This window comes from Apiospora aurea, assembly GCF_038362705.1.
Source record: "Apiospora aurea strain CBS 24483 chromosome Unknown utg000005l_segment0_segment0, whole genome shotgun sequence".
NCBI classification, from domain to species: Eukaryota; Fungi; Ascomycota; class Sordariomycetes; order Amphisphaeriales; family Apiosporaceae; genus Apiospora; species Apiospora aurea.
The window spans coordinates 2,930,507-2,943,678 of NW_027117392.1; the positions used below are offsets into that span (position 1 = coordinate 2,930,507).

At 55.3% G+C, this 13,172-nt stretch overlaps 6 protein-coding genes across 6 annotated transcripts; 4 read left to right on the forward strand and 2 right to left on the reverse strand.

Moving 5' to 3' along the window:
- Positions 1 to 65: 65 nt before the first annotated feature.
- On the reverse strand, positions 66 to 1,130 carry PG986_007452 (uncharacterized protein; the record flags this gene model as incomplete). The annotated part of the gene is made up of 1 exon (XM_066843674.1): positions 66 to 1,130. The coding sequence occupies one exon, from the start codon at positions 1,128 to 1,130 to the stop codon at positions 66 to 68; it is 1,065 nt and encodes a 354-aa protein (XP_066699786.1).
- Positions 1,131 to 1,971: 841 nt separating this feature from the next.
- Positions 1,972 to 3,385, forward strand: PG986_007453 (uncharacterized protein; the record flags this gene model as incomplete). The annotated part of the gene is given in 3 exon segments (XM_066843675.1): positions 1,972 to 2,050; positions 2,135 to 2,976; positions 2,990 to 3,385. The coding sequence occupies 3 exon segments, from the start codon at positions 1,972 to 1,974 to the stop codon at positions 3,383 to 3,385; spliced, it is 1,317 nt and encodes a 438-aa protein (XP_066699787.1).
- Positions 3,386 to 3,839: 454 nt separating this feature from the next.
- Positions 3,840 to 5,689, reverse strand: PG986_007454 (uncharacterized protein; the record flags this gene model as incomplete). The annotated part of the gene is made up of 2 exons (XM_066843676.1): positions 3,840 to 5,212; positions 5,290 to 5,689. The coding sequence occupies 2 exons, from the start codon at positions 5,687 to 5,689 to the stop codon at positions 3,840 to 3,842; spliced, it is 1,773 nt and encodes a 590-aa protein (XP_066699788.1).
- Positions 5,690 to 6,017: 328 nt separating this feature from the next.
- On the forward strand, positions 6,018 to 6,266 carry PG986_007455 (uncharacterized protein; the record flags this gene model as incomplete). The annotated part of the gene is made up of 1 exon (XM_066843677.1): positions 6,018 to 6,266. The coding sequence occupies one exon, from the start codon at positions 6,018 to 6,020 to the stop codon at positions 6,264 to 6,266; it is 249 nt and encodes an 82-aa protein (XP_066699789.1).
- A 1,867-nt stretch (positions 6,267 to 8,133) lies between these two features.
- On the forward strand, positions 8,134 to 8,774 carry PG986_007456 (uncharacterized protein; the record flags this gene model as incomplete). The annotated part of the gene is made up of 2 exons (XM_066843678.1): positions 8,134 to 8,275; positions 8,548 to 8,774. 2 exons carry the CDS (start codon positions 8,134 to 8,136, stop codon positions 8,772 to 8,774), a joined length of 369 nt encoding a protein of 122 aa, XP_066699790.1.
- A 326-nt stretch (positions 8,775 to 9,100) lies between these two features.
- On the forward strand, positions 9,101 to 12,363 carry PG986_007457 (Fungal specific transcription factor; the record flags this gene model as incomplete). Its single annotated transcript, XM_066843679.1, has 6 exons — positions 9,101 to 9,325; positions 9,645 to 10,095; positions 10,251 to 10,459; positions 10,513 to 10,867; positions 10,921 to 11,608; positions 11,664 to 12,363. 6 exons carry the CDS (start codon positions 9,101 to 9,103, stop codon positions 12,361 to 12,363), a joined length of 2,628 nt encoding a protein of 875 aa, XP_066699791.1.
- Between the last annotated feature and the right edge of the window lie 809 nt (positions 12,364 to 13,172).

Consider the following 13,172-nt stretch of genomic DNA (forward strand, 5'->3'; position numbering starts at 1 on the left):
CATAAATGCTACACTGGGCCGTGTCATGCTGACTGTGCTCCCTCTCGCATGGCTAAGTCGGCTATCTACCGACCTCTCGCCTCCAAGTGAGCATACTTCGGATCGGATTCGATCCTGACGATCCTGTCCAGGGCTCGCCCATCCTCCAAAGCATACCCCTTGACGATATCCAGCTTGTACTTGCCACCTTTGATCTCGATAGGGGCGAAGCCCTCCCCGGTCAAACCGCGGCGGATAGCGTTGAAGAACTGGCCGATCACCCAGGCGCCGTCGCGGAATGGTGCGGTCATGAGATGGTCCCTGTTGTACTGCTGCTGCTCCTTCTTGCGTTTTTCCCACTCTCGGCCCATGCGCATTTTCTCAATCTCGGTGGGCTCTGGCTTCTTGGGGTGGAAGAGAGGGGTCTTCATGATCACCTCGTTCGGCTCCACCACGATCCTCTTCAGGGGGAATCCGGGGATCGGCGTCAGCCGCCGCACCAAGACCTCGAGCTGGACCTTGTGGGAGACGGCGCTGTTCCCACCAACACCACCAACCAGACCGGGGCGGGCGCCGGCGGCAGCGACGGGCTTCCCGGCCGCCGAGGGAAGCACCCTGATCAGGCGGACGACGTGGGCGGGCATCAGCGCAAAGTTCATGCCCAGGAAGCCCAGCATGACGGCGACGGCACTGAAGGCGTACGGGATCCAGTCGCCGAGCCCCGGGGGCGGGTTGTAGACGTTGTAGTAGAGGTTGACGACGGCGCCGCCGATGCAGACGAGCCCGGCCGCGTAGCTCGAGGCGAGGAATATGCGCTGCGGCGCCGCTTCGAACAGGGTCGCGCCGTGCTTGTTCTGGGCGAGCCGCAGTGCGTACGACGAGGTCGGGCTGACGGCGCCGGTGCGCGGCGGCGGCGCTTTGGGAGCAGCGGCAGCGGCTCTCGGAGCCGCATTGCTTCTGGCGGTCGCTTGGCTGAGCAGCTGCCGCGTAGTCGAGTTGAAGGTCCTGCTCAGGGGGCTTCGCACCGCTCGGGTGAGTTGTGTCGTGCTCGCCGTGAAGAAGGTCTGTCGCATCGGCTGTTTAAGCGAGCTTCGCATCAACAGGAGGACCGGGTGGGTAAAGCCCCGACATTTGGAGGTGGGAGCTGCCATCAAGCTCCAGTTACCGGGTCATACGCAAATTGCATACCCCGGGGTTGATGTTGGACTGCAATGGATTGAATTGCAGTTGGTCCCCGAAAGCTTGAGAGAGCTTCACGATTTGGACTTGGCATCACGAAAAAAGTTCCACGGGTGTCGGCTACCGGCGGAACTTTCCGGCGTTCAACGAACACATTGATTCGTATTGCTAGAGGCCAGACCATGCAAGAAGATTGTATTATTACATAAATCGATCGATTTATAATATAAATACAAAAGGTTATATATAATAAAGCTATAATAAATGCCTTTGGCCAAGTTAGCGAGTGCAGATTGAGAAGTGTCCAGCAGAGGTACCGGGTCGTTGGCTCTCGATAAGGCCATTCCGCGCCGAAAGACAGTAACGTACTAAGGTTAAGTACATCCCACACAACAAACACTCGTGACATATTTTATCCAGGCACTGCGAATACCCGTAGAACACGAGAGTGGGTGAGTATAGCACTGTTAGAAATCAACACAGTCCAGTTTGTCTTTTTCCATGGTCGAAAGCGAGGGAGTTTGCGAGCATGAACGGAGTGGAGTTCTTTTTTTCTTCTCCTTCTTTTCTTTCTACCAAATGTCCGCTGGACGGCCATCGGCAGAGGCCGGAGCCGCTGTCCCCCAACAAGCTCTAGGCAATTTTTTGGTGAGCTGACTTGGCAGTCCGTAAGCAAGCTCCTCCAGCTCCGACATTCAATTGAATTGATTGGCGTACCTCTCCCATCCCCAAATTGGCAAAAGAAAAAGCTCAATTGAGGTCGCCAGTTTGTCCCGACACATCCCTCACAGGAGTGCATCCCGCAAAGCAGACATGGCCTCCCTCGCGACCGCCTGTCGCCTTTCTGCCCGGCTGGCCAGTCGGAAGGTCACCCAAGATGTCGCAGCCAGAGGTAAGGAATACTCTCCGCAATCTGCCTACGTGTCTGCCTGCCTGCCTGCCAATTGATGCTGACGTGACTTTCTCGTCCTCGCAGGCTTCCGGACATCCGCTGCCTCGCTCGCCGCCCAGAACTTCACCATGCCCGCCCTCTCGCCGACCATGACCGAGGGCAACATCGCCTCGTGGAAGCTCAAGGAGGGCGACTCCTTCTCCGCCGGCGACGTGATCCTCGAGATCGAGACCGACAAGGCTTCCATGGACGTCGAGGCCCAGGATGACGGCATCCTCATGAAGATCACCCAGGGTGACGGCGCCAAGGGCGTCCAGGTCGGTGCGCGCATCGGTGTCCTGGCCGAGGCCGGCGACGATATCAGCTCCCTGGAGATGCCCGCCGACAACTCGAAGCCCGCCGCGCCAATGGAGGCCAAGAAGGAGCCCGAGGCGGCACAGCCCAAGGAAGAGGAGAAGCCGGCCGCTTTCAGCTCCCCGAAAAAGTCCGCCCAGAAGGCCGCACCCCAGAAGTACCCTCTCTACCCCTCGGTCGAGCACCTGATCAAGGAGAACGGCCTCGGCGAGTCCGCCATCAGCGAGATGACGCCCACCGGTCCCCAGGGCAGACTTCTGAAGGGTGACGTGCTGGCCTACCTGGGCAAGGTGACCGGCGACCGCCCGGCCGAGATTGCCAAGCGCTTCGAGCACAACTCGCATCTCGACCTGAGCAACATCAAGATTGCCAAGGCGGTAGCGCCGGCGAAACCGGCCAAGAAGGACGCTGTGGCCGAAACTCCCAAAGATCTCCAGATCTCGCTCTCCGTGTCGCTCGCCTCCGTCATCGAGGTCCAGAAGCGTATCGAGAGCACCATTGGCACCTTCATGCCCCTCTCGACCTTTATCGCTCGTGCGGCCGATGTCGCCAACGACGAGTTGCCCCCTGCCGTCTAACTACAAGCCCTCGGCCGATGAGCTGTTCAACCAGGTTCTTGGCTTGAACACAGTCAGCCCCAAGGCCTCGCGGGGCTACTACCTGCCCCAGGTCGCGGCTCTGCCCCCCTCTTCCTTCACCGGCGTCGCCCCGAAGCCCAAGGCCAGCCAGATGGACATCATCGACTTCCTGGCCAGCGGCACCAAGAAGAGCACCAAGACTGCCCCCCAAGCAGCAAGCCTCGGGTGCCTCGGGCATCTCTACCGGCGTCAATACTTTTACCCTAACAGTGCCCCCGGCGGAGCAGGAGCGGGCACAGGCTTTCTTGTCGCGGATGAAGACGGTTCTGGAGAACGACCCTGGCCGACTGGTGCTGTAAAGGACGACTTCTTCAAGTGGGAGAAAGCGATTTATGTAATATAGGCGTTCCTGGCAAGCAGAAGGGGGAGCAACTTCGGATAGACCATTGCATCAATAACTTGTGGACTTTATTCATCAAGCAAAAACCTAAAAGTATAAGGCTATATCATCTTTTCATCGTTCTTCAATTTTGTTTACTTTGAGGGGCCAATGTCCTTAAGGGGCTCGCTGTCGTAAAACTAAGTCTTGTCATAAGCGACGGACGGAGGGTACATGCGCAATTAACACCGCAAAATAGATATGATAATACGCCAGACACCACCGCTCGTACGCACACAATGCTCCTCAGGGCTGAACATATCCGCCCCTCTCCGGATATTTGTCGCAAACGAAAAGATGCGGTGAATCGGGGCAATCGGGGCTAAAGCCGGGGGTCAGGACCACTCTACCGGCAGGATCAGTGACAGTCCCCCGTCGTGCGCGTTCCGCCTTTTCTTAATTGATTGGCGTACGTCCGTTATAACAAGCTTGTCAGAGTCTGCCCAGCCAGCAAAGACTCGTCTCTCTCCCACCCATCCCACGACGGCACATCATAGCCATTCGGCCGCGTCGGCCGCACATGACCAATGGTGACGCCCGTGACCCTGAGCGGCTCCTTGGGCCAAGCCACCTCGCCGCCGAAGCCCGGCGAGAAGGCCTTGTGCAGCATGCCCTCGCGGAACAGCTCGGGGTATAGTCTCTTCATGCTGCGCAGCGCGCGGGCGCTGACCTCGTCGACCGAGTCGCTGTGACGCAGCTCGAAGAAGTTGTGGTCGTGGGTGTCCCAGAGGTGTTCCTGGATCTCGAGCGGGTAGGGCCCGAGGGCGTGGAGGAGGTAGAGGTCGTACTGGGCCAGCGAGGTGCGGGCGATCCAGGAGCCGCCGCTGACGGCACGGCGGTGCAGCGCGGCGAGGGCCGCGATAGTGCCCAGGATGCCCGTGGCGTAGTCGGAGATGGGAAAGGGGGGCACCACGGGCTCCTCGAGCCCCATGAACCAGCCCTGCTCCCAGGCGACGCCGGTGGCGCAGTCGGCGATCTGCTGCCAGCCGGGGCGGTGCGACCACAGGGCGCCCGGGATGCCGCTGCCCCCGAAGCAGTCCTCGGCCACGTAGACGATGCCGCGGCCACGCTCTTGCGCCTTGGCCGCCAGGCTCTCTGGGGAGTAACCCAGCGATGCGAGGACCCCCGGCCGGTAGCCGTCAATGACGACGTCGGCGGTGGTCAGTAGGTCCTCGAAGGTGGCCCGGTCGCGAGGGTCCTTGAGGTGCAGCGACGTGGCGTGCTTCCCCGTGTTGACGTCGAGCTGGAAGAAGGGGACATCGGGAAGCTTGGCTGAGGTGACTTTGAGGACGGATGCGCCGTGGGCCGCGAGGGAGCGGCCGATCGTCGGGCCCGCTATAATTCGGCAGAGCTCGAGAACGCGTATACCGGCCAGGCACTGGACAGGACCCGAGGCAGAGTGCTGCGGGTCGCAGTCTGGGAAGGGGACAGGCCGTGAGGGGGCGTCGAGCGAGTGTACTGTAAATGGAGCGATGCCAGCCAGAGCCTGCCCATGGGCAGTGCGGCGGAACTGGTCTTTGGTCAAAGCCGGTACCCCGGCTTGCCTGTACTTGTGGTTTTTGTGCTCCAAGTCCTCAATGGATAGCCGGTTGACCACATTTTCGATCATGGCAATGCATTGGCGATAGTCATGGCTGCCAGTAAGGAACGGGGGCAGGCCGAGCATGCGCAAGGTCGTACTGGCCTCCAGTGAGCCATGAATGTGATAGTATTGTCCTGCGTGACATGTTTCATATAGATTGGCTGACAAACGCCTGTATAGATTTGATTGTGCCTGGTTAAGATCGGTATCTGGTGGCTTCGGGTCAGCATTGGGTTGGGGCCAGCGCATCAAGCAAGGGAAGGGAAGTGAAAACGGAACGACGTACCAGGAAGCCGATACTTAATCTTGGGATGCGCCTTACCCATGCCGTCCAGGGTGGTTATATAGGCTGACATTAAGAAACAAGTTACTTTTGCCAGATCTACGTCAATAGTCCGCTCCTGCCTGCCGTATCGAAGGTCAGTGATGGCTCCAGCCAGGCAGCCCTCGAGCGCCTTGAGCGCGCAGCCTGCTTCCTGCTCCCTGAGAGGGCATGGGAAGCAGGGCTTGTCACCGGTAGGCGAGGAGCTGAAGAAGATGACTTTGTCAATGTACTGTCCGAGCTCACGTGGAAGCTCCGACATGCATGCGGACACCAGAGCCTGGAGCGCACAGTGCGCTTCCGCCGCCACCGAATACCCAATAGGCCCCGGCGTATCAGCATCTATGGCCGTGTCATTGCCCATTGCAGCAGGGCTGATGGTCAATACGAGATTACCAGGGATATGGCGAGATTAAGTGGATTTCTTTTCTTAGAAACGAGCTGAGTTGGGAGAAAGGAGAAAAAAAGGAGAATCAGGCCTTTGCAACCCAGGTATCTGCTTAAATGAACCGAACATGTTTGTGTGTCCGTTGTCCACGCAGTCCGACAAAGCACATATAAGCAAGCAGTCGCGAACGTAACGGGCTAGCGGGATCTACCTGGTTCTGGCGAAAAGGAAAGAGAATTCCTCTTGCGTTGAGGGTATCTCAACCGGGTGAAGGGGCATGAGGAGTTAGTGTGACGAAATCATGATGGCGGTAGGGCTGAGCCTGGATGAGGGTCGCGCCGAGACGGTCGTGAACCACGTGTGCAGGGGCAGTTCTCGTAAGCTCAATATTGGCATGGAGAAAGTCCAGAAGCAGACGCTTGCAGTCGCGAGGCGCATCACCAGAGGGGGCTACTTCCCGCGCAGTTTGGCAGGAGGAGACGACAGGTACATTCATGCAGCATCTCAGAATGCGTCAGGGTTCGGTTTCGGCTCACTAGCATGGCCCTTATGACCTTGACCGTGCCGAGGGCGGCCGGTACAAGCGGTATGTTGTACAAGGAAAGGGTAAGGGGAAGAAGAAAAAGAGTTTTCCATAATGTGCATGATGCACGATTCTCTGGAGGCGGGAAGATGTTCGCGGCCAAAGGCAAAAATCAGGCAATTTTCGTGACATCCAGCCAGCCCACTGGCGTTGCAGAACGTCCCGTCGCCCGGGCGAATGAGCAACAATACGAAGACCGGTGTGAAGAAAGCCGAGGACACGACGCGAAGATGGACACCACGCGCTGGTCTCGTTCTCGTCCTATGCTATGTAGTATTACACTACCACTACTTGGGAAAGCACGAGTCGAGAGTTGTGTTGAGAAGCAGGCAGGCTAGCCAAGGTTGGCGAGAGAGAGCGAGAGATCGATTGCTGCCTATCGGCGCTGCGCTGGGTAAATATGCTAATAAGCAAGTGAGGTAGTATTCGAGGAACGAATGCTCGGTAGGTCCGGCAAAAGGCCAGGGGAGAGAGGTTGCAAAGGTTGGAAAGCAATATTGGATGCGGCGGGCAAGATCCGATAAGCGAGTCAGCCGTAGTTGGAGAGGAGAAGTAGCTGAAGTTGGGATGAAGCCAACTCCTCGACACGAGAATAGATGTATGGAGAACTTGAGACAGCACCGCGTCGTGCGGTTATTAATAACGCCCGAACCGACCAAAAGACATACCAGGCAGCCGGACTGCAGATAGTGATGGGGGAGGTTTCCTGGCCAAGCCCTTCAAGGGCACCGTAAAGGGGTAGTGTTATACCGATATACACAGCCATAGTATAGGTAGTCCTAGCGGGTCATGGCAGACTCGTATAATGAATGCGATCTGGATGGATCAGGGTACAGGTCGAGATCTTCTGATCAATGTTAGATATGAACACTACCCAAAAGGAGCCCCGTGGGGAGGGGGTTGGATGATTGGCTGCTACAAAGTCTATCTGGTGGGCTTTAGGTGCACTATCCGACGGGTTCCGGGTCCCCACACCGGCTTCCCCCACACCGATGAATTGATCAGTCGAAAATCGCTGTCTGGGCTCATTCCATCACATCAATAGCATGGCATGGCATAGCATGGCATGGGTGCATGGATACATCTCAGCGAGTGCCTGCTTGCTTGGTGTGCTGACATATGATAGCCGAGCATGGATCGATCCCGGCAGGCACAGAAGAAGCACAGGAAACGAGTTTGGGTTGGTTATATGGCCCAGCCAGCCAGGACCTCGTTGGAATATGGTGCTCAAATCAATCTATCCCGACATTAAACCAACTGCCGATTCGGAAGGCAGGCACATGTATGTGTGTTAGGTACGTACTTCTTTTGATAGCTGACACCTGACTTTGACAAGCATCAATCAATTCTGTTGTGCCTGCCTACATGTACCTAATTTGACGCCCCGGGATTCGGATGGGGCGATAGTTGGGAAGGAAGTAGCTACACTGGAAAAGTACTAATTCCATCCATCAATTGGAATAGAAATGGAAGGACCAAGATAAGTAAAGACAGTTCCTTCCAAAAGATAGAAGGAAGGAAAAAACACCGAATGGACCGATTCCCAGATCAACGTAGAAGCATCCCGGGCTAGTAAGGCATGTATGCAATGTAGCCTACCTACCCCAAAGGCTCAGGTGGTCAATAATCAATCCAAGAAGATTCATATCATGTAAGTTATGGATGGATGGCTGGATGTCGGCGTTTATCAATCCTACATCGGGCAGAAACACCAATTCCACCCCAGCCTGTACCCAGCCCGAGGCGAGCCTGCCAGTCGACACTGAGGTCGTATAGCTGTCTTGCCCATGTCGTAACGGGCCGTCCTGCATGACACGATCACTCATACCTAGCAGATATGCCCCCCAAACTGCCATCCCATCAGTCCCTTTTCAGGCCGGCTCAATATATGCCGCCTGCATCGACCAAGGTAGAGTTGACGCCAGCACAACGCCACCTTCTCGCTACATCTGCCAACCTGCCGCAACCTGCCCTCGTAGGTTCGCTTGATTACTCTACAGCCAACCAACCAGCCAATTATGGCCCTGCGCCCCTACTTGACCCTTTCATCTGATCCATCCCCCTAGTCGTCACCCCCCCGTTCCCCTCCGGCGCGCCCCTCCACGAGCCCCTCGACGAGGCAGGCAGGCAGGCAGGCAGGCGGACAGGCAGGGTCGGGCACACTGTCACACTTGGGAAGAAGCCATCGAGGCCTCTAGTGAATCAAGCACATACCCCGGGCCTCCCCTTGCGTTCTACTTAACCTTGCCAGGTCTGCAACACCTCGACGATTCTGGATCTGGAAAACCTTCCCACATCCGACGCCCTCGGCTATTACCATCTTTCTACACCTTTATCGACGCTGGTCCTGTTGCTGTCTTTGCTCTCAGGAACCAAGGGCGCCCTCCAGCTTGGTCCATCCTCTGCGATCAAGACCCACGCTCGTGGCACCCCCCCCAGCCCGGCCTGGCCTGGCCCTGGACACGTCTTTCCGGCTAGGCTACTACGGCACCCTCCGGAGCCAAATCTGATTTACTCTTCTCGAATATTGGTTTGGAGCAACGAGCACACCCCCCGCTGACCCGAGCCGACTGTAGGACCACTCATCACGCTTCTCTATCTCGGATGCACCAAGTGCATCTGAGCCACCCTCTTCCGACAGGCTGACTATGTGCCGCCTGTCCGCTTCCGAGATCCTTTTCCCGAGCAGTCCGTAAACCGGCGCCGTTCCCGCTTTGGCTACTGCCAGACAAGGTGCTTGTCGACTTGTGGCTAGCTGTCGGATGACGGATGTGACGTCCTGCCTGCCAGTCGCCATAGGCAATATGACAAGACCAAAGGTCGACCCTGATAAAAGACAACGAACTGCTTGTGCTTGTGATTCTTGCAAACGACGCAAACAAAAAGTAAGTAGCGCGTCTTCTACTTCTACTACTATTACTATTCTTCTTCTTCTTCCGCTCCATTTCCACAAAGCTCGCGCCCTGTGCGCATGGAACCTTGACCCAAGCCATTCAAATTGTTCATGGTACATACGACCTCGTGATCGAGTGATGACAACAGTAGACAGCGTAACCAAGATAACTCAATGGCAAGTGTATGCTTCTAGGGCGCCTGCTAGTGCAGTGCATCTTCCTTACACAAGACGTGGCTGATGCCATAACAACTGCCGACAGTCAACTGGACTCGAGCAGCACGCTGTCTCACTCGGCCCACGCAGTTGTGTAGCCGTCCACAGCGCGGGGAAGACTAAATGTAAAACTGTCAGTCATGCTTGGACATGACGGGAGGCGCCACCGGACCTGCTCTATCGCCCATGGTCACTCAGGTCAAAAATGCCGACCTGGCACTGACCATATATAATTTTAGTGCAACGGACAGAAGCCGTGCAACACCTGCACTAAGCGGCAGCTTCCATGTGTATACGCACCTTCGAACCTGGATCCCGGCGACAGTCCAGTTGGATCTCCAACAAAGCGTCGTCATGTCGACGCTTCACCACGTTCTGTGAGAGCAAGTTTGGGAGACATGAAGTCCCAGGCTAGCCATGCTGTTCCAGCTGGCATGCCAAATGCCACGCCATGGGATGCGGTCGAGATGCCGCCCGCAGCACATCCGATCTCTGGGCCTCGAGCACCAGCACCAGCGTCAACGCCAGTATCAGTCCAGAAGACGCCCACTCAACCATCCTGTCGCATGACCAATCCTGGGGAAATAGACTCCGACTCTCGATCCCGGGTGAGCAATGCTAGCGGTGCTGCAGACGAAGCTGAAGTCTATCCCTCGCGCCGAATGCTTCAGGATTCCACAGGTCGGCTGTGTAAGTAACTTGGTTCCCGAATATTTCGTATCACCACAGCACGCCGTGACGAGAATGCCATTGCCCCCTTCCCAGCAATGACAATGCTGAAAGGTCTTCTCGCACTGCTTAACTGTTCCTATATGCTAAAAAGCAGAAGCTAACTTGGAAGATAGTATATGTCGGAGATTCCGCCAGCTTATCGTATCTACAATGGATACGCATGATTGTAGAGGGTATATCCGGCCCGTCTGCCTTCACCACGGACCCTAAGCGGCATATGATTATGGAGGCAACAATGTCTCTGCCACCACCAAGTACACCAAGTGGTGTTTTGCCGGATCGACATACCGCAGATGTTCTTGTGGAGTCGTATTTTGTAAACGTGGGTGATTGTTCGACATTGTTTTGCCGCAACTCCTCGCTAATGACCAGCAGACGACTGGGCTGGTGGAAGTCTTTGACCGAGATCTTTTTCATACCCAGATGAACGAGTGCTATGAGGACCCCCTCAGTGTAGAGCCGTCAGTGCTGTGTTCTCTCTACCTGGTCTTCGCCATAGGATTAGTCTTGGCTAGGCCTAGGCCGGGTAGCCCAGAGGAAGCAACCATTGAGAAGCTTCGATCCGACAAGAAGGTTAACAGGGCCGAATTCTTCTTCAGGAACGCCAAAAGCCTTGCCGATCCTGTGTCAGGTTTCGAAGATGCGGATTTCTGGTCAATACAGGCATTGCTGTTGATGTCCCTATACATGTTGTCCGTCTCTAAAAGAAATGCATCGTATGCATATTATGGTAGGTTCGGATGCATTTCTCACACTATTAACAATACACTAATGGGTTTCCAGGTATGGCGGTACGTTCAGCGTTTGCACTCGGACTCCATAGGGAGGATTGCGACGTGATATTCACTCCGGTGCAAAGAAGGACACGCCGGAACCTATGGAGAACTCTGTTCGTGCTCGATAGATTCTCTGCAGCTTCACTTGGTAGACCAACCGCTATTTCCGAGGAAGACTGCTCAGAGAAATCGCTCGATTTCCCCGATAAGATTGACGGGACCTCGGCGATGCTCAGCGAAGCCGAGAAGATCAGCGTGGCCGCACTGGATGCGGCCGTGAAGACGTGCCATGTCATTGGAACCACGCTCAAGAAGGTTTATTCCAAACGCAAAATCTCAACAGTGGTCGCCCAAGACATAGCAGAGCAACTGGAAGGGTGGAACGAATCCCTCCACCAGGCGCTTCACTGGCGCCAGGCCATCGACCATCGACTGGACCCAAGCCACGGCATTGCCATTTTGCATGTCAATCTCCTACAGTGCCATTCTATCATGCTGCTGACGCGGCCATTCTTCCTGTATATCCTCAAAAAGGCCCAGGAACAGGAGACTGCTGGAACCTCTAAACCCTCCCGCCTTAGCCAGAGGATGGAGAAGTTTGCCCAAACGTGCGTTGAGGCGTCGCAGCATACCCTTCTTCTTGTTCAAACTGCATGGGAGGCAAAGTATCTACCGCAGTGCAACCCCTTCGTAATGTAACTGTCCAGACCCCGGATCATTCGAAAGCACCATAGGCTAATGTATATCCAGACATTTCGTCTTCGCAGCTGGCCTCATCATATGCAGTAACGAGTTTGCCTCGCTATATCACAATCCAAAGGCGGAAGATGCCATTCAAAGCTGCAAGTCGTTTCTGAAGTATTGTGCTCAGTACGATGCCCAGGCAGAACGAGTGTCGTGGATCGTCGAGGCTTTCGATCGGGCCAACAAATCTCGGCAGCCAACGGCAAGAAGGCTCTCCCTTCCTAGTCGTAAGATCCCCATAATCAACATTTCGGGGCCTAAAAATACCTATGATCCAATGGTCGGTTTTTTCACCCCCAACAGACCCGGTTCCCAACAATCCCTCCCTTCTCTTCCTCCCATTATCAAGCAGGAACAGTCGATGCCCAACCCTGGTCTACCGAAGTCTCTACCTCCTATATTGCCTTCTGTACTCCAGCAGCCAAGCCCCAAAGGCAGTGGTGCTTCCCCCGTTAATACCGGGCTTGTACAGACTGGTGTCCATGGCATGGAAGGACTTGGCCCTCACGAAACAGAATTTGATTTTGACAGTCTCTGGCCGAGCAATTGGAATGCACATGCATCGGCTGGTCCGATGAACATGCCTGCTTCACAGGTTGATCCCTCGGAGACCTTTGGCGCCTTCGGTCTTGGCCAGGGGCCCCCGGGAAGCCTGCTCAGCGGTAGTGGTAACATACCCCTGTATCCTCCTTCGGACTTTCGGTGATGGCTTGCCGCTCACTCCACTCCAACTACACAGAGCCCAGCAAGGGGCTACTCGAATGACGCTCTCAGCCGCAGCATAGTTCACATATCTATATAAAAAGAATTGGCGATATATGGGAATGAAAGATAATGGTTATTTTCCCTGTTCTTGTATATACGATGATATTAGTACTTCCTGAATCATCTAGCTTAAATCAGCTGGTCCTACCATCAAACGACGGAGACAGGGCCACATGGTATTCCAGGAGAGAATCTACAGGAGCGATGGCCATTGGTACTGGATTAGCAGCAAGCTCGTGAGAGAACTAGAGATTCTCCGGCAGCAGTCAGCGATCTCAAAGGTGGGAGTTTCAACCGCCAATTGCCTATAATCATCCAAAACAGACCATCATCTTAAACAGCACGCTTCGCGAGCCTTGTTGTTGGTTCCTCCCTGTGGGCCAGCCACGGTCATCACTGAAACCTCCTGAAGTCGTTCTTCCAATGGATGGTCTAGATAGCCGAAACGACGACGAACCAGTGATACTAAAAATAAAGTGGCCATCGGCATCCGATGACTTTTTTTTTCACGCGCCCTTGCGTCCTTGCTCGCTTCGGCGCGCCCGCCCGTAGCAAACAACATCCAAGTAGCACCCGTGACCCGTTACTTCTAACGACATTGATTGAAACGACGCGAACACGATACGAAGATCAACTTTGCGCTTAAGTATCGGGGATATGGCATCATCTCGAAGAGGCAGAGTTATGGATCAAGGACTTTCTTTTTCTTTTCCAGTACCAAATGCAAGGTCTATTTCCCCGCTCTCCGCC